Genomic DNA, 24,724 nt, shown 5'->3' on the forward strand with positions numbered 1-24,724 from the left:
CAACGATTTAAGCATTAAAGATAGTTTAAAGCAAATTACTATTGTATCAATAGTGTGTGTCTTGAAAATAAGTACAGTGGTACCTCGGTTTAAGAACAGCCCTGTTTACGAACTATTCGGTTTATGAACTCCGCAAAACCGGAAGTAGTGTTCTGGTTTGCGAACCCTACCTCAGTCTACAAACAAAAACCAAACAGTGGAAGGGCACTGGCGGCGGGAGGCTTCATTAGGGAAAGCGCTTCTCAGTTTAAGAATGGTTTCGGTTTAAGAACGGACTTCCAGAACGGATTAAGTTCATAAACCGAGGTACGACTGTATATTTCAGGTGTCAAGAGTTATGTCCTCAATGTACGGTGGAAATTATATAATGAAGATGCAAGACACACCTCTGTAGAGAGGGAATTCTACAACCTAGGAGCTTCCTTGGAGAATGCCTTTTTTTCCCCTCTGAGGCCATCCCACCCCAAACTTTTTAGGACGGTGGGACTACCAAAAAGTCCCCCTCTGCTGATCTTAATGCAATAATTGGCCATAGTTCTGCTAGGGGGTTATTCTTTTTCACTCTTTCTTTCAGCCTGCGTGCATTCTCTCCCCCCAGCCCCACCTTCCTTGACTTTCTTTAGTCTACTTTTTCGTTAAGAAAGCAAGAATTTATTGCTTAGGGGGGAAGCGGGGGGAGGGAGAGAAACCTCTCTGCAGACCTCACCCATAGTAGGGAAAGTTCTACTCACTTCCTGGAGAGCTGGCAAAATGCCCCATTATTCAAACTCTGGTGGTTGTTATCTGAACTCACTATGCTCTCTGCCCAGTCTTTGCAATCTAGATAAAGTGGAAAAGGTAAAAGGACGCAGTTTAACAAGGAAGAGGGAGAGGTTTTTGTGTGTGCAAAAGTACCTTAGCCGGCAACTGTGAGGAGATGGGGTTGTGTCTGCCTAAGTCTTACTCAGGGCAGACCCAACTGAAATTAATTACATTATTTTATTTATTTTAAAGATTTCTTACCCATCTTTCACCGTAAGGTCCTGGGGGCAGGTTCTAACAATATAATATGTGGTTTATATATACATACATAAAAATGCAGATGAAATAGTTACAACTATAAAAGCAAGCCATACTCTTCCAGCCAGAACAGAACAGAACAGAACAGTATAAATTCAGCAAAACAGAATATCTTAACAGTGTAAAGAGGGGTGTCTTCAGCTGTGCAGGAGAGGCTGTGTACACACCATACATTTAAAGTATATGTCTTTCTCTAAAGAATCCTGGGAACTGTAGTTGGTTTAAGATGTTGGGAATTGCAGCTCTGTGGGAGGAGGGTGAACTACAGCTCCCAGGATCCTTTGGGAGAAGTCGTGTGCTTTAAATGTAGGAAGTGTATGCAGCCCAAGATGCCAGATTTTTTTTGTGGGGAGGGAGTTCCACAGTTTAGGGGCTGCTCTGCCACAAAGAAAGCCCTCCACCTCCCAGCCCCCCAACCACTCCCAATTTTGAGGAACTGCCGAGAGGGACCTCTTTTCCAACCTTAACAGTGGAGAGCGTCTGTAGGGATAGAGGCGGTCTTTCATATAGGGCTGGAAAGGGAACAATTGTTGGTGAATGTGTGCAAAGCAAGGGGAGCAAAAAAAAAAAAAGAAATTTAAGATTTCGTTATGACCATCAGATGGACCAGACTGACTGCAGATTACCCAGTCCTGCCTGGCTGGGCCCCACAGAACTATGGGTGCTGTTGTAGGCCAGTTCCATACAATCTAATTAAACCCAGTGCAAGAAGTGACTTTAAACATCACCACAACTGCACAGAGCCACAGATTCCCACCACCCCTCCAGCAGAGAGCACAGTGTTTGTACCAGGACACAACGAGGGCCAGAGAGGTTTATGGGGAACTTTAAACAGTTGTGATATAGGAGCGTTTGTTCTGGGAAGATTCTGAAATCGAGGCAGGGGTGGCTGGCAGGAAGGCAGAGACTAAATATGGGGCTCCAAACCCCACCACCACCCCATCACTGGCAAAAAGATAAGAGGTGACCATTTATAGGCAGCTATGGGAAAGCTTTCCCAAAGAAGTGGATGTGTAAAAAAGCTAGCTTCGACCACAGGGAGATTGAAGATTGAGTTACCAGAACTACTGCAACCCCCCCCCCCCCAAAAAAGAAAGAGAGAGAGAGAGAGAGAGAGAGAGAGAGAGAGAAGGGCATCTTCAAATGAAGTCTAAACTCCCATTCAGGTTTAATAACTTTGCTCGACACTTTGCCCTCTTTCCCACATCTCGACAAGCCCCCCTGATCTCGCCAATCCATCAAAGTTTCTCCCTTTTGTGTATGTGGGCCCCAGCTCCCCCACCCCCCACCCCGCGCTCCCCCTTAATAACGCAACCGAAACTCATCTCTGTTCATCTGTCCCTTCCCTCTTCTCCAGCCTTCGCGAGTTCAGTGGCAACGCGCATAATTATGCATATAAGATATAAACAGAGCTGTTTAATTATCCTTCGCCACATCAGTGACAGAGTAATTAACAAACATTGCAAGATCAATGAGGAAAAGTGTGACCTTCAGTTTCCTTTGATAGGAAAAGCCCTTGTCTGTCGCCAGCACAAGGTGATTGAGCCCGGACTCGGTGCTTAAGTTTGTTTTAATTTCCCCCCGCCACCCCTCCCCAGTCCAGCTCCTTTGGTTGCCTTTCCTGTTTGCAGAGGCACCCAAAAAAGTATACAGTTATGGGGAACGGGGAATACTTCTGGGAACGCATAGCCGAGCCTGCCAGCCCGCAGGGAGTTAAACAGCACCATCTGGCAGGGTTATTTCCCACCACATGGCACCTTTCCCAAAGCCTGGATTGACAAAGGTTCCCACCCAGATTGTGTGCCACCTTCTAGGTGAGCAAGCAGGGAGGGAAATTCACGGCGGATCAGCTGATCGACAGCACTCAGCCGTGAGAGCCAAATATGGATCCTTCGTATGCAGAGGCGCTGAGTACCAGGCACCAGGGGACACATAGCAGCAGGTGGCTTCCGCCGCAGATCTCCTTGGCGGTGAGGGCGTCTGCAGCAGGCAGGCTGCTGGATCCGACAGACCTTTGGCCTGACCTGGCAAAGTCCACCTGCTGTTTTGACGACAATAGCAGGCAATGCTGTGCGAAGCAGCTACGCGAATCCTCACTCCCAGTTTAGCCGGTGTTTCTGTGTGTAGTTTTGTTCCTTGTTTTGCTTCCTCCCTGCTCACCTTCCATGTTACTCAGAGCAGCTGGCGCATGGTTTCCATGGGGCCTCCCATCTAGGCAGCATTCAGGGCTGAGCAGATTTTGCTTCAGCCTCTTGCAGCTTCAAACCCCCAATTCTGGAGAGGGAGATATGCACAGCTTTCCATACCCTAGTTTTAAGTAGCTACTCGAGGGGCAGCTGGCATGGTGCACCCCAGATGTTTGCAACCCAGGAAGCTGCCTTAGACTGAGTCAGGCCATTGGTCCATCTAGCTAAATATTGTCTACCCTGGCTGACAGTGGCTCTCTGAGATTTCAGACGTGGCCCTTCTTGGAGATGCCAGGGATTGAACCCAGGACCTTCTGCATGCAAAGGAGGTGCCTACCCCATGTGGGTGTTGGATTGCAACTCCCATTAGCCCCAGCCAGCATGGCCAGGGGTCAGGCACAGTGCTTGGTAGGACCGGAGGATGCTAGCTGATACTGACCTATGGTTCACCTAGCTCAGCAATTCTCTAGGAATGGATGAATCTGTGTATTTTGTTATCTCCCAGTGTCTTTTTTTCTTTCTTTTCCAAATCGTAAATTCAGTTCACCTTTCCTCAGTGATTGGCTTTCTTTTTTTTTTTACAAAAAATCCTCATGAAAATTTCCCAGCATTTTAGTATGGATTTCTACTGAACACACTTTTGTATGCAGTTTTGAAAGCCATTTCCCCCAGTGTATTGCATTTTTGTATGGGATTTTCAGTAACAGATGCATCTTTATGAACACCTTTCCCTAGCATTTGCATCTTCGTGCCCATTATTAGGTTGGAGAAAGGCATTGCAAAATTCAGAGAAATGCAAAATTTGAAGAATACCTGGGTTTCTCTTTGTGTTTGGTTCGAGAAGTGCAGGTTTAGGTAGCTTCACATTCAGATGCAAACAAAGTTGAATTCTTCCCCCATCTCTAGTCCACACTGGCTGGCGGCAGCTCTTCGGAAAAATTAGGGAGAGAATAGCATCCCTGAAGACTCTCTTTGTGTGTAATTGTAAGAGAGAAACTATGAAACTGATGTGCACAGTTGAAACTTGTGCCTGGCGTTCTGCAAGTAGATAAAAGCAGAGGTTTGTTTCCATAGATTGCTGAAACATTATTTCTCTTGTTGCTGTTGTGAGCTACCTTTTAAGTTTCCCTTGGTTATGGAGAAGTTACATACAACTATTAAATCATACCAGACATTCGGTTGGAACTTTTAGGCTCCACGGTGAGCTACCCCCAACTGTTTACGCAACACACAAAAAGTCTCCCTTGGACACAGAAAGCAGGATCATAAAGAAAGAGTTGCCAATTTATTTATTGAGAGCATTTGGACCCCCTTCTTTAGCTAAAAAGGTTCCTGGAGTGGCTAACTTACATTCAATTAAAATAAGACAGTCCTCTGCCCACACAGGCTTACAATCTAAGACAAGCATAACACACAAGGGGAAAGTGGCAAGGAGGGAAGAGGCAAGGGGGGAAACAAATTCAGGGACCAGTTCTTAAACAGTTGTCTCTTAAACAGTTGTTCTTATAATGGTCAGCTTACATCAATCAGGTGTAGGAGTGTCTTCTGGCAAAGCTCATGGAATGAGCTCTGCTTCCCATCTCTTCTGCTGGTGGAATGGGTCAGATGCTGGTAGAATACATGTTTAGAGCATCTTCCTTCTCTGTTTTGACTCCACACCTACCTGGAGGCCCCTTCAGGCATTCTTTTCATTGCACATTCATGATGGTTCGTACTCACGATGCCTTCAATGCTCCATTGTGCCTGCAAGGTTTTGGAGGCATTCACACTGTTTTGGCACATAGGCTATAACTTCCTGCTGAAATCTCGTCACTTTTCATACCAGATATACTCGGTAGTGATGTCCTGCTTTTGTTACACCATAGCTCCCTCTGGACAGCTATAACGCAGTAGCACTGAAGAGTCATGCACTAAGATAGTGTCAAGAACAGGTTGCAGGACACATCCTCAAATAAAACACCAGCCGTGTGTATGTATGTCTGTGTGTGATCGTGATCTATAGTTTCCTGAGAAGCCTCTCATCCCATCTGCATACACAGGCTTGCCTTGCCCTCTGTCTCTTACTGCCCAACCTTTGTGCAGATTTCATCACTCTGCTTTTTCGTGGTTTATCCAGATTCTATATATTGCATTATTTGTGGAGCATGTTGTTGTTCCTTTCTAGTTTTTGAACGGTTTTTAAATGGATGTGAATGGATGCAGAATAGAAATGTTCTAAAACATCTTTGCGCAAGGCAGGGTTCTTCCCTTCCCCAGCCTCCCCTCTCTTTTCTTTTCCACAACGAGGGAACTCTTTCAGAAGCCCTGGGTGCAATTGGTAGCCAAGGTTCTTTTAGTCTTACTGCAGATGCCCTTGCTGAGTCTTATTTTGCTTAAGGCTGGTGGCAAATTAAGAGAACTGCTGGGTTTTAATATTTCAAACAACCAGATCACTGGTAGTTTGGGACACGGGTAGTTGGATATGCTCATGATCTTCTTGGCATCTTGTGCATCTCCACATGAAACCTGCACTGCAGAATCTAATCTAGCCTTTGCCAACCTGGTGTTTTCCAGCTGTTTTTGAACGGCAGCTCCTTTCAGCCCCAGCTGAGTGGTAGTCCAAAGGAGCTGTAGGGCACCTGGTTGGCAAATGCTGGCCAAATTTATTGGGACTGAGACCTATGGAGACTTTGGTCACAACCGTACCATGCATTTAAAGCACATGACTTTCCCCAAAGAATCCTGGGAACTGTAGTTTGCAACAGGTGTTGGGGATTGTAACTCTGTGGTGGGCGAACTACAGTTCCTAGGGTTCCTTCGGGGAAAGCTGTGTGGTGTGGATGTGACCTTTAACACAGTCAGCTTTTTTCTCCCTCCTGCTTTGCTAAATATCCAGCCTTTCTGAAGAGCCCTGGAGAACTCTGTAAAGCTGACTCACTATTCATTGACTGGCTTAATAAGGGTACTGCCCTGCTATGTATTTTGGAATTTTCCTTATGGGGCAACACAGGGGGGAAAAAACATATTCTTTACTTGCAGAGAGTTCTATGTGTGCATACAAGGCCAGCAAGCACTTGGGATCAGGACTATGCCCAACAACCTATGCCCCAAACTACCAATGATGCCACCTGCTTTATCAAATCCCTCCCTGCTTGGGCAAGGTCTCCCTCCAGACTCACCCCCCCCCATCCCGCCCAATTTTTCTGGTTAGAATAGAAAACGATGCGCTGTGTTTGGGACACCCTCCCCGTCCCCCCCAAAGTCCAGACCTTCTCCTCCATTTGGGTGTTTTAATTTCCCCTCCATATATAGTGTGTTGCTGTGAGCTATTTTTAGTCCCTTTCGGGACGCTTCCCTTTTTTTCCTTTTCCTTTTTTTCTTTTGCTAATTCGGGATCCTTTTGCGATAGCAGAGCTGCTCTGAGCCAGCCACAAGCACCTTCAGATCTCTGCTCTTTGGGGAATGCCCACAAATGGTCAGCAACAGAATCAGAGGGAGGGGGGACCCCATTTGGACCCCCTCTCCTCCTACAGGAGCACAGAGTACGACCCTCCAGGAAATTCCAGCAAGAGTCCCAAAAGCCCAGGGAGGACGTTAAGGCTACCATACATCTAAAACATGTTCTCCCACTCCCTCAAAAAGAAAAAAAAGGATTCCTGAGAAATATGTTTTAGCCCCTTGCAGAACTACAATCCCAAGCACCCTTAGCAAACTGCAGGTCCCAGGGTTCTGTGGGGGAGGCGTATGTGCTTGAAATAGCTGCTTTGCACTTGCTCTCAAATTCCCAGTGCTGCAGAAAAGAGCCCCCCTGCACCCCACTTTTCCAGCCTCCATCTGGATTACCCTTTGAGGTGGTGGATCTTTGCGTGTTCTGATTGAGACCCCTTGCAAAAAGGATTCTTTTGAGCAATGGCACCACCATAAAAAAATAATAATCAAAAAATCATTGACTACAGAGAGAGAGGGAGAGAAGGAGAAAGTTCCTTTCTGTTCCCCTGCCCACCTGCCACTGCAAACTTCCAAGGGAGCTGTTAAAACCGGTAATAGTTTAATTTCCCTTTTGGATTCCCTCTCTGCTCTCCGTGTGGTTTTTATTCTGACCTGGATGGGGTTTCACCGCATCAGGCCCCGGGGGTTGAGCGGAGCCGGGCGGGTGTCAAAGAGGCGGGAGAGGGAGAGAGATCATTTTTCAGACCTGAAGAGAGATGAAAAGCAGAAAAAGGGGGAAGGCAGATTTAGCAGGAACAGGGAAATCTTAGACCTGGGAGATTCGGGATTGTACGGGATTAACTGCTTTTGACGGGGCTCTCGTGTTACGCCAGGGAGAGGCAGTGAAACGGCAAGGAAGGAAGCCTTTAATGTTGCGGGCTGGCGGACATGGAATGCGATGCTCGTGGCGCACCAGGGTGGCTGGGGAGGCAGTGGCGCAGGTGGATCCCCACGGCCAAAGCCATCATTCCTACACCTCTCAATAAGTCTTTTTGCCTCCCTTAAGGCAGAAGGGGTCAGTCAACAGTAGAAGGGCCCTCCATCTCATTGCCTTGCTCTCATCTCTCCCAGTGCCCTCTCTTGCCCATTTCTCCCTTCCTCCACCCCCCACTCCAAGCCATACCAATGGCTCACTTGTGGTCTTGACCCAGGAGTAAATAGCTGTCAGCCTGCAGCTGAGATGTCACCCAAGGGGCCTCTGCTTCCTGCAGGCACCCTCTTCTCCCTCCCATGCATCATTTAGGCTTTTGAAAAGCCTTCTACTGACATGGCTTTATTTTCAGGTCTAATCCCAGCATGGGAGATGTCTTTGGGTAAAGGTAAAGGGGCCCCTGACCATTAGGTCCAGTCGTGACCGACTCTGGGGTTGCAGCGCTCATCTCGTTTTATTGGCCAAGGGAGCCGGCGTACAGCTTCCAGGTCATGTAGCCATCATCACTAAGCCGCTTCTGGCGAATCAGAGCAGCGCACGGAAACGCCGTTTACCTTCCCGACAGAGCGGTACCTATTTATCTACTTGTGCTTTGATGTGCTTTTGAACTGCTAGGTTGGCAGGAGCAGGGACCCAGCAACGAGAGCTCACCCCGTCGCAGGGATTCGAACCGCCAACCTTCTGATCGGCAAGTCCTAGGCCCTGTGGTTTAACCCACAGCGCCAGGGCAGCAATAGGCAATAGAAGGGGTAACTAGCCCTTCCACGCCAATCGGCAGTGGCTTTCCAGAATTTCAGACACAGGTCTCTCCCAGACCTGCCTGCAAATGATTCTGGGACTTCTGCATGCAAAGCAGATGCTCTCTAACTGAACTGTGGCCCTTTCCTTAAGACATTGGGGTTCACTGGGAGCAGCCTTACAGGAAACCAGACCATTGGTCCGTCTTTCTCAGTATCTCCCACACTGACTGGCAGCAGCATTTCAGGCAATGTTCCCTCTGAGCTGTACCTGGAGATGTCATTGGGGATCAAACCAGGGACCTTCTGCATGCCAAGCAGGTGCTCTGTCTCTGAGCTATGGCCCTTGCTCTAGGAAGGTGCATGCTTTGGAGACCATAGAAAAGTTATAGCGATGTGACTAATTTCATGAAATGATCCAAGGTGCACTGCAACAGGAGCACTGCCACCATGCAAATATATGGTGAAAGATTAGGAAACGGGTCCCCGAAGGTACGTTTTGGGTTAAAACGGGGTCATGAGCCTGGAAAACTTGAAGACACGTCCCCTAGGCCTCTTTCTTTTCCTCTCGCCTACAGGGTGAGCAAAAGCCTTTGCTGAGCGTTGAGAGGAAGTGATGAGGGAGGCTTGAAGGACTCTTTGCCCACAGTAAATCTTCACTCTGTAGGGAGAAAGTTAGGTGGCTGGTGGGAGGGAGAGAGGAAAGACGGGGGGCAGCCCAAGAGGTGGAACCGCCGTGTCAGCCCAAAGCTTGAATGAGGCCGCACTGGCACATTGGAGCAATCTTTATCTCCTCCTATGCACAGAAATAAAGCGACCTCCACACCGTCCTTCCCAGTGACCAGCAAAACTGCCTCCTAGGGCTCCTCGGGGGCCCATTTCTGGGCCAGAAGGCAGAATAAAAGTCTAAAAGAAGAAGAAGAAAGTAACATAAAATAAACGGGCAGGTTTCCATAGCCCTGGAATAAGCTCCTTCTTTGAAACCCCTCATCCTGAGAAACGACAGGTTGCCCCAATTCCAAAGCAGCCCTCTCCCTCCCCACCCAGACCAGCATCTACTTGTAGGGCAGTGGTGGGGCACCTCCAGCCTATGTACCCTACTTAAACCAGGCCATTTGAAGCAAACTATGCCCCACATTTAACTGTGCTTGATGTCCTATATGGTGTCAGGCATAGTAAAAGTTCAAGCCACAGCTGCTGCAAAGGAAGCACTGGGAGCAGGCAAAATCCAGCACCAACCAAGATCTTAAAATGCCACATTGGCTTCATGGTTTGGGACCACGTTCCTGATATATCTTTTGCAGCCATGACTTGGATCAGACCCCCTTAGCACAACTGGAGAACTTTGGCCCTCTGGCGGTTTTTCTGTTTGCCTTGTCCCATTCACCGTGCTGAAAACTGGGTAGAGATTTGAACCCTGCTCTGCCAGGTGCTAGTCCAATGCTCTAACCACTATACTCTCTGTTCCCGCCCTGCTCCTTTACCCCATAGCCTTCCCCTTGCTGCCACCCCACCCACCCACCCACCCACATAAATAGAGAAGGGGAGCTCGTGACGCCTTTGGCATATTGGCAGAGGCCTCACTTCCAGTAAAATTACTTTTTCTTCATATTAGGCCAAGGCGAGAGTGCAGAGACATTTATGAAACTTTGTTTAATGTACTGAAAAGCCATCGGCTAGAACATTTAGGAAATTGATTTTCCTGGCATTGATGAACTCTTTTTATTTTACCCCAGTATTAATTACGTTTTTTCAAAAAACAAATTAATTTAAGAGTCGTAAAACCGAACAAGTGAGCCAAATGTCGGTAGATCATGTTCTCTCTTTCGTCCCCCCTTCTCCTCCCCTCCCCTCGCCCCCCCCCCCCCAGCACCAGAAGGGAAGGGGAAACCCACCCCCTTGAGTGACGCGTCTTCTCTCTTTCTGTCGCTTACTCCAGGGGAGGCCTCGTCTCTGCGGGACTACGCCGCCACCACCATGAACGAGTTCCTGGGCATGTTTGGCTACGATGACCAGAACATGCGGGACGAGCTGGCTCGCAAGATCAGCTTTGAGAAGCTAAACGCCGCTACCTCAGAGGCCACCGCCGCTGCTGTCGTGGCCACCTCCCTATCTGGCGAGGACGCCATGAGCAAGCGAGCCCGCCTCTCCAAGTACGAAGAGTACATCCGCAAGCTGAAGGCCGGCGAGCAAGTCCCATGGCCGATTCACCCAGCTAAGACCGAGGAGATGACCAGCAAGCTTGGCAAGGAGGCCCCGACCACCCTGGGGCAAGTGATCCGGCTGCCCGCTCCCGACACCTCCCTCCTGCCGGAGACGAAAGCCACCATTTTGCCTCTGCCTTCCCCCAGCAGTTCCCAGATCCAAGGGCTGATGTCTCGGGCCTCCAAGTACGACTTCTTCATCCAGAAGCTGAAGACGGGCGAGAGCCTCCGGCCGCAGAACGGCAACACCTACAAGAAGGCCTCTAAGTACGACCTGGAGAACGTCAAGTACCTGCACCTCTTCAAGCCGGGGGAAGGGAGCCCGGACATGGGAGGGGCCATCGCCTTCAAGACCGGCAAAGTGGGGCGCCCCTCCAAGTACGACGTCAGGAACATCCAGAAGCTGACCCCGGTCAAAGCGCCGGCACCCAGCTTGGGCCCCGCCCCTCTCGCCAGCACCCCCAGCACCGCTCCGGTGGCCGGACCCGAGCAGCCGGTCTCTTTGCCCTTCAACACTCCAGAGTACCTGAAATCCACGTTTTCCAAGACGGACTCCATCACAACTGGAACGGTTTCCACTGTTAAGTAAGTCTTCCCCCTCCCACCCCACCTCACGTTCATCTCACCTCCACCTCAAATGGCAGGACAGGAAAATCCAGCAGCTCATTCCAGAAGGCCTCTCTCTGTTTGCCTTCTGGATAAGCGTGCAAAGGGATGGCTGAAGCCAGCTGCCAAGCGGTGAGCAAGACTACCGAGAGCCCTGGTGGGTTTTTGGATTTCTGGGGTTCTCTCTCTCTCTCCATATCAGCCCCAGAAATCCAAGGCAATTGCATTTGCAGGGCCCAGGTCTTTGCAAGACAAAAGCTGAAACCAGCTCTTGCAGTCTTGAGTCTTCTTAGGCATAACAACAAGAAGAACAACAAAAATCTCACATAAGATGGCTTGGAGCTTTTAACACTGATCAAAAAAGGTCAAGAGAGGGCCAACTTGAGAAGTCCAGCAGCCGCAATGAGGCAACCAGTTTCATGATGGCAGCCAAAATGTTGCAAGGGGGTGCTGGGGTAAGGGGAGGCCAAGTATTGGTGACATAAAACTGAAAGGCAGGCCAGACATAGAGGAGCCAGATTGGGGTACAGGGCAGGAGACAGGTAGGGTGTTTAGCCACATTGTGGAAAGCAAGCTTGGGATTCACTCAAGGAAAGTGGATCCAATCCTGCCTAATGTAAGGCATGCATTGCTCTTGGGGTAGGCTGGTGGCTGAAGGGTGGGCAATGTGATGCCCGCCAGCTGTTGCTGGGCTATGACTTGCGGGCCATTTTGTCTTGCTGGTTTTCGAGGCTGATGGGAGTTGTAGTCGAACTGCATCTGGAGGTCACCACCCTCTTACAGGAAGAAAAAACCCTGCTGGCTATCTATGAGCAGCAGAGTCTTGTCCCTGAGGGAGAATGGGCCACTACCCCCCCCCACCTCAGCCTACCCTCAGCCAATCCCCACCTGCCTTCTTCCTTACTCATAACCAGTTCAGGTGGTGTCTCTGCTTGTCATTGGCTACAGTGGGTCTCCCTGCCTCCTACCCTGCCAATACCAATATGCACCAGCCATCACTGCCTTATGAGTGGCCCCTGTTGTCAGTTCCTTATTCCCCAGGATCACTAGATTCTAGCAGAGCTAAGAAAGCTCATCCCACTTAATCTCAGTGGATCAGTCCCTTAAGGTCAATGTGAGTCAAGTGAATTTGGAGGGTAAGTTGGGTCTCGCCCAGATTTCTTGCTGTGTGCCAAATGCAGAGACCCAAACACAGGGCAGCTGCTTTGCGTGCAGAAGGTCCCAACTTTGATGTCAGAATCTCATGTTTTCATTTTATTTATAAATGGAACCGGGAGCAGGTGAAGGGCAAAGAAGTCTCTCTGCCTGAAACCCCGGAGCGCTGCCCACATTGCCAGCTGGCGTTGTCCACAAGGATGAAGCATTTTGAATGTTGCACTCCAATCTTTAGGGATCTCACTTAGCTTAGGACTCATATTTTACTTCTTCTATCCCATCACCATGGTAGGGAAGTGTCTGCTAGGGTACAAGTAACTATTCCATTTCCGATCCCTTTCCTGCACATAGTTTATTTCAGCTTCTCTTAACGTTCTACACCGGCCCATAATTGGTGGTATGAAGTTTGGGAAGGGCCAGCCAAAGGGGCTGGGAAGAGAAGAAGAAAAATATGTGACGTTTTAAAATCAGATGGCCAGGAGGAATTCAAAAGAGAACCCACTGCTGTCACCTACTCAGTGAGGCGGCCGGGCGGCCGGCCCCATTGCGTGGCCCTTTTGGGTTTTATCTCGCACCCTCTTTTCAGGCAGGGGATCCACTTGGTTGTGCACCAGGCCAATCAGGTGGCCACTTCACTGCGCAGCCAGCTGTGAGACACCTTGAGGTGTGTTCCTTTTTAATCACGCCAATCAGCCCAGAGTTCATCAAGGACAGCCAGGTGTGTGGCTGCCAACTTACAGCACGTTTGGCTCCCCATCCCCCTTTCCTTTTTTGCTCTTAATCACAATCCCAGCTCTGCTTCCTTCCTGCCTTTCGTCCTCTCGCACTCTCTCTTTCCCTCGTGGTTGGACGATGAACCTCAAGTGCGCTCTCTGCTCTGCCCGCAAGACTTCCTTGGGATGGGAGGCGATGCGGGTGGTGGATGGGGAGGCGAGAGAAGCCGCAAAGGTTTTATGCTGAGCGTCTGACGCAGCTCCCTCTGTGTGCTGTGGATTTGTGTGACTGTCCTCTTGAGAGCTTTGGGAAGCTGAGGGCATGTCACTCTGGTGTGAGGCAGCTCTTTCCTCTTTTTCTTTTCTACCTCACATGTAGAAGAGACTTGTGCCTTTGCCTTCTGCAAGCTCAAAGTTGGGTGGGTTGTATTGTGTAGCAGGAGCCCCACAGTTCAAAGGGGGTTACCATTTGGACTCGATGGCCCTTGTGGTCTCTTCCAACTCTATGATTCTAATCTAAGTGTGGCAGAGTGGAGACATTCTGACACACGCACTACCTGTTCCCCCAGGTGTTTTCACCTGCCTCACTCACCTGCTGCACACAGTGGCTGCCAGAGTTCCAAGGCAGGCGTGGCTGCTGCCTGCATTCCACAAAATAGGAGGTCCAGGGGGCAAGAAGCAGGACTGTTCAGCCAGGGGAACAGTAACTCAGGACCCCAGTTTTAAAAGGTGCTGAGGCCCTGAAGATCTGCTAGTCGAGAGTATTAGGTCTAGGTCAGGGGTTGGCAAAAAAAATTAGCCGCGGGCTGGTCCGCTGTCCCTCAGACCTTGTGGCGGGCTGGAGAAGCGGCACTGGGGGGGGGGGGAGCTGGAAGAAGAGGCGAGGGAGGCATGTAGTCCTCCTCCTCACCCCCCCCAGCTGTTGCACTTACCTTCCCTGGGGCTGCTGTCGCCACCGCCACTGCTGCTGCTGCTTCTTGTGGGTAGGCAGAGCAAGCTCATCCACTCCGCTCTCTGGCCCGCAAGAGCACCAGGGCAGTGGCAGCGGCAGAGGGAAGATGAGTGGTGCGAAAGGGCTGGCTCCAGAGAGGGGCTGCTTAAAATGGCGCTCAGCCAGCTCAGCCCAGCCCTCTTCCTCCTCTAGGCAGGGCAGAAAGGAGGGTGGAGGGAGGGGGCGACGGCATGGGGGGGGGGAATGGAATGGCGCAGCCCAAACAGAATCCCCATGCTGATCCACAGACAGTCCGCGGGCCGGATCCTGAAGGCAATTGGGCCTGATCCAGCCCGCGGGCCTTAGTTTCCCAACCCCTGGTCTAGGTGGACAAATGCAGTCTGACCTTTTCTAAGGCTGCTTCCTCTGTTCCTAACCTCTGAGCAACAGCTTTTTAAGATGGTGCACATTCTCCTGGGATTGGTGCCTAAGTTTAGTGCTTTGGCTCCCAAACCTACCATCCAGAAAACTTCAGGGGCTCACCAGTGATTTGTTCAGCAAGTGAACAAACATGCCCTGTGTTGCATTTTTAAATATATATATAGGCGTCACACATGTTCTTTGTGAACCAGCCTTTTATACATTCATCCATTCCAGAAAAGAGAAGGCCATCTTTTTGAAAGAGGGGGCTTATGGGAAGATAAATAACGAACTGGGGCTAAAGTAAGTGCAGCCAGGGACTAGGAGATGCACAGGCATCTCTCCTTAACAGCAGCCAGGAAGTACGAGACGCACACGTGCCTCTCTCCCGGGCATGCCTTTGTCCTTGGATGTTAGGTGTTCCACGAGAGAGACAGGGGGCTTGGAGTGTGTCCTGACACCACCTTGCGCTAACCATCTCTGCCCTCTGTGTGTTTCTCATTAGGAACGGATTAACCACTGACAAACCAGCTGTCACCGAAGATGTAAATATTTACCAGAAATATATTGCCAGGTAGGCTGATTTTTCCCGCCCCCAACCTTGGGTTTTTCTCGGGAGCGGGACGGAGGGGGCTGTGGGACAGAGAATCGGGCAGGGGCGAGGGGTGGGGGGTCTCTGTCTGTCTGTCTGGGCGAAATGCAAAAAGCCAGTTGCGGGAACTGAGTCTTTCCATTTCTCTCTGACATCCACACTGACTTCCCCACCACCAACTTTCCTGCTGAAACCCCACCCTTTACAAAGCTTACCCTGATTCTTAGAGTAGAAAAATCCGCCATCTTGGCTTCGAGAGGCTTGGACCTTCGCTCTGTTTAGGGATGAAGATGTAGCTCAGTGGTTAGAGCACCTGCTTTGCATGCAGAAGGTCCCAAACTCAATCTGTAGCATCTCCGGCCAAGGCTGGGAATGTCCCCTGGCTCAAACCCTAGAGAGTCACTGCCTATCAGTGTAAACAGCATGGAGCTAGATGGACAAATGGTATGGTTCAGTATAAGACAGCTTAGCAGCAGAGCACCTGCTTTGCGTGCAGAAGGTCCATGGCATCTCCAATTGACCAGGAAGATCCTACTCTGCCTGTGGCCCTAGAGAGCTGCTGCCAGTTGCAGTACTGGGCTAAATGGGCAAGCTGTTTGACCTGTTATAAGGCAGCCTTCTGCAGTCTCTGTTTCTTGAGAGAGGCCTTTTTTATCCATTCTTTTTTTCTATCTATTCATTGTGGGGCTTATCCAGAGTCTCCTGTGCAAGTTTTGTGTTGAAGGCCAAGGCTGTGGGTTCAGCATAATGAATTGTATCCCAGGTTAGTCCTGCTCTGAAATTAATGGGCATGACTAATTCAGATCCATTAACTTCAACGGGTCTACTCGGAGCAGGACTTGGTTGGATGCACAACCCAAAGGTTCCCCCTCCATTAGCACAGCACCGTGGGATGGATGTATTTGTCCTGCTTTGCTGTATTTGGCTGGCTGGCTGGATTTCTCAGTTGACATATTTTTATTATTTGGAGACGTTGCAATTAATTTGTCTAGGCAAATTAGCCGCCGTTTATTTTCATTCGCCTAGAGAGGCGGTAACGCTAGTGCAGTGGAACTGTAGAGGTTATGGCCACGGCCGTTTGGCATCCTCTGCCTAAAGAGAGGGACCAGGGATGGAAACGTCAGGGGAGCAGCTTGCAAGGAAGGCTGGCATTGAGGCTGTGCTAAGGCTGCCCATCAAGAATCCATCAGGAGAAGCCCTGGTGAAACCATGATGAAATGGTGGCAAAGGCTGCAAGGAAGGCTGTAGCCCTTCAGTGGGAGCAGGGAAGGGCCATAACTCACTGCTTTGCATGCATAAAGTCCCAGGCTCAGCCCCGCTGTCTGGAATCCTGGAGATCCATTGCTGCTTGTCAGGAGAGAGAGTTCTGAGCTAGACGGACCACTGGCTGGACTCTGGGACATAGGAAGCGGCCTCATACTCTGTTCCTATGTCAACCTTCAAACCTGGAGCTGCAAGTGGCCCTACAGTTAATTTTATGTGGGTGGCAATAAGGAAAACAGGGTGGCAGTGAGAGGAAGAGAAAAGGGTGTGGCAGAGTGAGAGAAGGGAGTGGCAAAGAGAGTAAGTGGCACAGAGAGAGAGAGAGAGAGAGATGCGGCAAAATAAAAAGGGGCTGGCATTGGATTCGAACCCCACCCACTTTTGACTTTAGTCGCACCCACTGCCAGAATGTGGCCCCTAAGAATTTACCCAAAGGGGGTGCAATCCTTAGCAGAAACAAAGATTGTATGTAATCTAGGAGGTGTGGAACCTGCCATGGTCCATAGGCCTCGCTGCTCTCTTCCAGGCTGGTTTTTTGTCATTGTTCTTATTCGTTTATTTAATTTATATCCCAGTCTCCCTCCCAAAGCGTCCAGGAGTGGCTTATCAGCCTAGGAAACTGGTGGGCAAGAGGCAGATCTGCACTCCTAGATTCCTGGATGAAATTCAGGAGGTAGCAACTGTTCAAACACAATAGGAAAAGGCCCCTCCTGAATTAGTCCATTAAGAGTCTCTAGTGACTAGTCTGTAGTAACTCAGGTGCACAGCTCATCATATAGTTAGCAGGGTGCTATAGCCATTTGCCTCTTCCTCCTTGAGCCACCATTTTGCATCTGGCCTCAGTTGGTGGGATCTCATTATTTTAGTAGAAAAACAAAGTTAGATGCCCTCTAAGCCTGAACTAAGGAACGAAATACCCAACCCTCTTTACTGCCTTTTTCATTTGCTGTGGGGTTTCTGGAGACAGATGATGCAGTTGGAAAAAGTCAACACTGGCTCTTAAGAGAGCCTCACTGTCCTCCCTGATCAAACAGAGTTTGCTGTTTTTTGAAAGAAGATATACAAAAGCAAATCCCACAAAAATGCCTACAAAAGGCAAAAAACCCCAAGAGTGGACATGTCACAATGTATACTCCTGTCTTCCATTCTGACTTCAGGTTCTTCAAAATGTCTGTAGCCGTAAATGATTAACCCATCCGGATGTTGTTGGAACTCCAACTCCCATCAGCCCCTGCTAGCATGACCAGTAGCCAGGGGTGATGATGGGAATTGTAGTCTAGCAACATAAAAGGGCCAAAGGTTCCCTACCCTTGTCTTAGCAGACACTAACCAACAGGATTGGGTTGTAGCCATCTAAGTTCTACTCAGAGTAAACCCATTCAAATTAATGGAATCATGTTTCATAATTTCAATAGGTATGCTCTGAGTGGGACGAACATTGGCTGCCACCCATTGTTTTCAGAATATAGCTGAAGCAAAGGTGGTTAGTTTCCATTCCTTTCCCTCTTTAAAGATCAGAATTGGTTCTAATCCACGTTAGTGGCTTGAGAGTCATAAAATTAGAGAGATGTTTGTTGTCCCAGATGTATGGATCTGAAGCAAAAAGCCCACACACTTATACATAGGGGAACCCCCCCCCACACACACGCACACCGCTTTCTCATACTAATTTTTTTACTCCCCCCTTCCTCTAAAATCCTTCTCCTCAGGGGCCTTAAATCACACAGTGGAGCCTGCATGGCTATAAGTTATAAGCTCATTAGTTATAAGCCTGTCTTTAGTCAAGATGAGGAGAGGGGAGGCCTCTCCTTTGTGGACCAAACTGGCAGGAGGTTTCTCCTTCTTTCCTTTCCTTTGTGCACGGAGGGGATGGTAAGATGGAGGTGGCGTGCTTCCTTCCCAGCCACCCACCTTGGGGTTAGTGGGGTTAGTGAGGTGGTAAAGTCAGCCAGAGAAACTACTCACCCGACAGTACAGGTCCCCTGTTGCAAGTAGCACCTGCTTGGTATTTATGTACAGTGGTACCTCGGGATGCAAACGGGATTTGTTCCGGAGCCCCATTTGCATCCTGAATAGAACGTAAGAGGCGTTTGCGCGGGTCGCGTTTCACCGCTTCCGCGCATGCATGTGGCGTCATTTTGACCGTCTGTGCATGCACGAGCGACGAAACCCAGAAGTAACGCGCTCCATTACTTCTGGGTCGCTGCGGAGCGCAACCCGAAAATACTTATCCTGGAGCATATGACTGTACTTGGTTTTACAAAACTCTCTAGTGCAAAAACTCCCCTTCGTGCAGCTTACAGTGTGCCGCATTGCAATCTCGTACGGCAATTATGAAAAAGGGACGGAATCCACACTTTAAAGCATCTTTCCCTAGTGTGGTGCCCTCCAGATGTGTTGGACTACAACTCCCATCACACATGGCAAGAGCTGATGGGAGTTGTAGTCCAGAATGTCTGGAGAGCACCAAGTCAGGGAAGGGTGGTTTTGAAAGCCACAAAAACATTGGCTGCCTCCTTAGAGAAAAGCCTGCTGGAATAAAAGTAGCCATGACGGGTGAAAAGCAGTGAGGGGAAGGTAGGCCAGCCACATTTCACGGAGCAAGGTGTTTCATAATTTGGGTGCAGCCATGGAGAAGGCCCTATCTCATATCCCACCCAGCTGTTCTGCGACACCAGGCAGTGCACAGAGCAGGGCCTCTTCTTCTGCGGGCAGGGTGGTATAGCCTTCCCATGCTGTCCACCTCCTGTTTATAAATCAATGGTTTTCTTTGGCTGCAACCCAGGGGTGGGCAACGTGATGCCCTCCAGATGTTGGATTGCTGCAGCGCTCTTCATCCACAGCCAACCTGGCCAATACTCATAGATGATGCGATTTGTAATCCAGCAGTATCTGGAGGGCATCACTTTGACTACACCACTATAATCGGAGCCACAAATTTGGGCCCCAGGGCTGAAATATGAATCTGTTAGGAATCTGCCTTTATTAACTTCTTATCACAAGTAGAGGTGGTGGCCATGAGCTTAGATGGTTTCAATAGTAATAATCAAGATGAATGGTTTGAGGCGAGATCTACCAATAGATAGCTAAACAGAAGCTGTCCATGCTCTGAGCTGGGCCGGCCCTATCGTTAGATGTTTTGAAAGGGCAGCAAATTGTTTGTTATTGAATTTATTATTGTTGCCCTTCTGCTGCTAGGAATGGGGAAATGTGCTTCTCTGCCTTAAGACTACCTTGATTGCCCTTGGATACCCTTGAACCTTGATGGCAGAGGGATGCGGGTGGGCAGGGAGATTTGCTGCCACTGCTTCCAGCTGTACAATGCCTTTGGCCAGCCTTGGCTGAGACGCAGCTTATACTTTAGCTTATATATTTGCTGAGCTCCAGAGCTATATTCATTTATTTTTAATCATTTTATCTAACAAAAATTATATGCCACTTAGTAGAATAAAAGACCTCTAAGCATCTTCTCCTTGGGCTGCTTTTCATCGGGGGATTTGTTTGTCCCTTAAACCAGTCAGTCAAGTAGTTTACATCTAGAATCACACATTCTAGGTTATGACAGCTCACCTGTTCTTGATATCCAGACACTTACTTGGCTTTAATTTACATGTGGGTGTTCTTTCTTTTGAGGGGGGCTGTTTTAAAGCCCTAAATTAAAGGAGTAGAGGTAGAAAGAGGTTGTGTCTGCGCAGCACAATTAGCTTAATGAGTTCGTTAAGAGGCACTGCCGAAAGCTGCCCAGGGACGCTCCATCGCTGTGTGATCAAAACGGATCCTCTCTCTCAGCTAGTTCAGGGTTTCTTTGGGCTCCACACTTTACTCTGTATATTTGCATTTTTTTTCTGTGGAAATAATAATAATAATAATAATAATAATAATAATAATAATAATAATAATTTTTACACTGGCAGATGGTTCTTCTGAGGGCCTTGCTTAAATATCTGTTTACATGAGCTCCCCCCACATTGCTTGTAATGGGGGTGGCTGGTTGTTCGCTGATGGGATTTCCCCCCCTTCCTCCCGTCATGCACATCATCGTTACAGAGTAATGAGTGTGTAAATGCTCGCTAAGCATGCTGACTTCTGTATTTATTATTTTTATTAGTATTTATTTATCTGGGTCTCTCTTAGCAGCCCTTGCCAGATCTGGCAAGTCAAGGGAAGGAAACAAAGTGCTTCTCTCGCACATCTGCTTGTGTCGGGGGCCGCACGCATCTGGGCATGAGCATAGTGCGCAAGGGTGTGTGGTCACCAGCTCCCCTAGTGACACTCCTTTCAATTTCACTTCCTCCCTGGCTCTCTCACCTCCACCTGTTTTCAAGGGATCCCTTCTCCCTGATTTGAGTTCTTATTTAAATTAACACTGGTCTGGTCCACATGTCCAGGCAAGCCATATCAGCTGCTGGAGGGGAGCTGATAGCACCCACTTCGCTCCCCCTTGGTTCTTTGAGCTCAGCATGTTTGGCTTAGCACAGGGATGCGGGGTCTTTGGCCCTCCAGGCATTTCTGAACTACAACTCCCACCACCACCCCTGGCCATGCTTGCTGAGGCTGATGGGAGCTGAAATTCAGCAACATCTGGAGGGCCAAAGGTTCCCCACACCTGGCTTAGCGTGTCTCCTGCTCCTGGGATCACGGTTAAGCTCTCTGCTCCACAACCATGACCTGTAAGCATAGAACAGACCTTAACTATACTGGTTTAGCTGCCACACTGCACTAAAAGGACTGGGGAGGCGCAGGGCAATTGCTGTCTCCTCCCTGGGAGCCTGCGCATTTGTACAAAGCGTGGAATGAGAACACATCCACTGAATCGGCAGAGTTATAACAAATGTGCTCCAGTGTTGAGGGACCACATACCAAAAGCGCATCACTGCACTTGCATTGGTTTTATTGGATCTCCACCGCCGCCAAAGAATTTGGACAATTTTACTATAGCGGGGGTTCTCGTCAAAAATCCCTAGTTTTCTCCATAGAATTGCATCTTCGAGGAACCCTTGAAAAGAGGGAGTACCTGCTAGACATTTCTGTAGCATAGGTAATGCCTTTCAAGGCTGTCCATAGAATTTTGGTTATTAATAGGTCCGTAATAGAGCATCCGAGCACAATTCAAACTGTTGGTGCTGACCTTTAAAGCCCTAAACGGCCTCGGCCCAGTATGCCTGAAGGAGCGTCTCCACCCCAATCATTCTGCCTGGACGCTGAGGTCCAGCGTTGAGGGCCTTCTGGCAGTTCCCTCACTGCGAGAAGCAAAGCTACAGGGAACCAGGCAGAGGGCCTTCTCGGTAGTGGCGCCCGCCCTGTGGAATGCCCTCCCATCAGATGTCAAAGAGATAAACAACTACTTGACAAGCAGGAGCATGAGAGGGTATACCTTACACCCAGCCTACAAAATCTCCCCCCACAACACACCTTGTTTCTTCTTTGTAGTGGGTTGGTCATTATGGCAAGGGGGGTGATTTTGTGATTGGAGGGAGACGTCATTCTGGATGCAGACAGAGAGTCTTGAATGCCTGTGTTCATGAATAAACAGGGTTGGGGCATGTGGAGGGCAGTGAGTTTTACCATTCTGGCTGCATATATTTAGATATAGATATCAATATTCTTGATTTTAAAATGGTTGCTACCCAACTCTGAGCAGGAGCAATTTATAAATCAATCAAATCAATTGTATTTTATTTTATTTTTGCACAGGAACCATGAATTTTCCCTTCTTCCTTTGATTTTCATTTATTTAATAATTTACCCCCTAATTCTCTATAAATATTTCTGAAAGCAGCTCTTACTGCAAGGTCCAAATATGGAAGAGATCGAACATTAACCATCCATCAGTCGATGACAGGATGTCGCCCAAATGCCTCTTCTGCTCCTAAGATGGCAGGAAGGTTGCGGGGAGGCAGGCTTGCAGACATGGGTCTGCCACTTTGGCACAATTTAGGAGGATAGCAAAAAAAATTCAGGCCCCGCATGGCTCGAGGGACCTATCCTGGCTGAGACACAGGCCTTCCTGAGAGTCTGAGCTTTATCCCTGATGTGAGAGGCAAACATCAGCTGTTTAATAGCGCAGGCCCAAACCCAGGTCTTATGAGCACTGGTGGAGGAAGAGGAGTGGGGGGGGGAGCGTACAGCCCCCAACAGTGCGATACCAGTAGGGTGCCATCGTGGCTGGGGCCCCACCCACGCTGCTCTCCACCACACCACACCACCCCGGTGCCAGAGCATGAAGCTCCACCACTGCTTATGAGTCTGAGTTCTCAAAGGTGATAACGGCAGCCTGGCAGAAGTGCAACAAGGTACCCAGCAGAACTGAATACTGGCCACTTGTGAGAACAGGATGGGCCTTTGGCCTGATCCAGCAGGCACATCTTAATGTTCTTAATGCCTGGTGGTCAAAGTATAGAGTCTGATGAAGAAGGAGGTTGAGCCAACACCCAGACTCCTCAGGTACATGACTTTATAGTTTTTTCAGTGCACATATGTCCGTCATGCAACCCTTACCTCATCTTTAAGAACAAGAGAGAGAGCTGCAGCCCCTGCTCTCCTTTGATTCTGGGACCAGGGTTGTTTTTTTACTGTATTTTTCCATGCATAAGACTATATTTTTTCCTAAATTTTTGAAGTTTAAAATAAGGGGGCGCCTTATACATGGATAGTGCATAGTGCATTTTCTTAATTTTGAGTCCCCAAAAATAGGGGGCATCTTATACACAGAAAAATACGGTATTTTCCCAAAATACCACGTGGTTGTAATAAAACCTCTAAGCGGTTTACCAAAACACAAAAACAAAAGCCCCCCCCCCCCCATTTTATTACTAAAAGACAGTTAAAATCAAAAGAGATAACACACGTCAGCATTCAACATGTCTAGACATGCCTAGACAAACACATTTGAAGCAAGCACCAAAAAGAGCCCGGCAAAGTTGTCTGCTTGGTGTCAACAGGCAGGGAGTTCCAAAGTGCAGGTGCTGCCATGTTAGCAGGATTGGCTTCTTGCAAATGGGGAACGAATATTGTGAGACATCTGTCATGGTGCCAGTTCCACCGATCAGAGTGGTTGAAGTGGGCACTGCATGGGGTCAGGCGATTCTGCAAGTTATGACCATTTGGCCAGTATGGAGGCTAAACTCTAATTAGGCTCTTATGTGGGTCCTTGACAGGGCCACTGAGGTCATGTAGCCACTGTGCATTCTTATGGCGCCTTTGCTAGGATCCTCTCGCTGCTCCACTGACCTTTGGGAGAAGACCTATGCATTGCCAGTGCTCGCAGCACAGCCTGGCCATTCGCTCTGCAACCATTTTGTCTGCACAAGCAGCTTTTTGAAGCGAGTTTTGCTTCCATATATTTGAAGCGACAAGCCCGAAGAGGACTTTGTGCCAATAGGGCGTGATGAACGTATCAACTTTCAAATGCCAAAAATAAGGGGTGCTAAAAAATTGTGGCATGACTTGGGACTTCAAAAGATATTTTGGTTCAATTAATATAATTTAGTTTTGCTTGGCAAGTAAAATGTGTGTAAAATTGCACAGAATTCATACAAAAATGGTAGTATTATTTTTAGCATTGCCTGACATTTTCAGAAGGTAAAATTAAAATTATTTTGTTTTCAGAAAGCAGTTTATGTGCTTCTTCATCCAATGTAGACTTACCAAGCTAAATGTTGTCCAATCACAAAAATAATAGATTTGAATTTCACACACCCAAAAGCATATTTTTAAGGCCTCCTCACCGAAGAAATTTGCAAAAATTAAGTTTCACCCCAGTAAAATGAAATGCCCTATTGTGTCAGTCGCCCTCCTGTGTGGATCGAATTGTGTTTGCGGTCTGCCTTTAGAAGGGGGGGGGGGGGCTTTGCGACGGTGTGCAAAATGAGCAGGTGTGCACTTGTGTGCAAGCTTTTCTGTTTTGAGGAGCTAAACAGATGCTGGCCTTTAAAAATTAATAAGTTTGAACTGTTTCAAGTGTCAGAAAGAGCAGAGGAGAAATATAACCCTTTAGCAACCTATTAACAACGGGAGCATCAACCAGGGAAAATTCCTTTGCCCTTGATCCCCCAGTTCTTCAGACCTCTTCCTCACCCCCAAACACACGCGCCTCGACCCCTTGGCATGATGTGCCGTTGCTGCTGATCCTGTTAAATTCAGGTATGGGTGGATTTTTGCCTGCTAGCCACACTAACCTTCCCCATCTACCCCTTGACCATGGCAATATCTGGTGTAAAATGAAGCTTATCTGCCAGTGCAGTGCGTGGGTTTCCTCTTGGAGCAGGGTTGGGATCTTTCTAGCCAATGAAAGCAGGGCTTTCCCTATAAGTTAAATTTGCATCCTGTCTTTTTCAGCCCACCCAAAGCAGCTGATGATTTAAATTGGTGCTTCTTAAACTTGGGTCCCCATCTGTTGTTGGACTACAACTCCCATCATCCCTGACCGCTGGTCCTACTAGCAAGGGACGATGGGAGTT

General features: G+C 48.7%; 1 protein-coding gene across 14 annotated transcripts in view; it reads left to right on the forward strand.

Moving 5' to 3' along the window:
• The window catches only part of CASZ1 (castor zinc finger 1), a 438,974-nt gene that overhangs the window by 373,935 nt on the left and 40,315 nt on the right, over positions 1 to 24,724 (forward strand). For 11 of the 14 annotated variants that reach the window (XM_083453582.1, XM_083453581.1, XM_083453580.1 and 8 more), the window contains 2 exons: positions 10,321 to 11,170; positions 14,916 to 14,984. In XM_083453582.1, coding sequence (XP_083309708.1) covers positions 10,321 to 11,170; positions 14,916 to 14,984 — 919 coding nt within the window. The remainder of the gene's footprint in view (positions 1 to 10,320; positions 11,171 to 14,915; positions 14,985 to 24,724) is intronic. The other 3 variants (XM_083453584.1, XM_083453577.1, XM_083453579.1) reach the window with 1 other exon arrangement.

Source organism: Podarcis tiliguerta (genome assembly GCF_965153285.1).
Source record: "Podarcis tiliguerta genome assembly, chromosome: 8".
In the NCBI taxonomy this organism is placed as follows: Eukaryota; Metazoa; Chordata; class Lepidosauria; order Squamata; family Lacertidae; genus Podarcis; species Podarcis tiliguerta.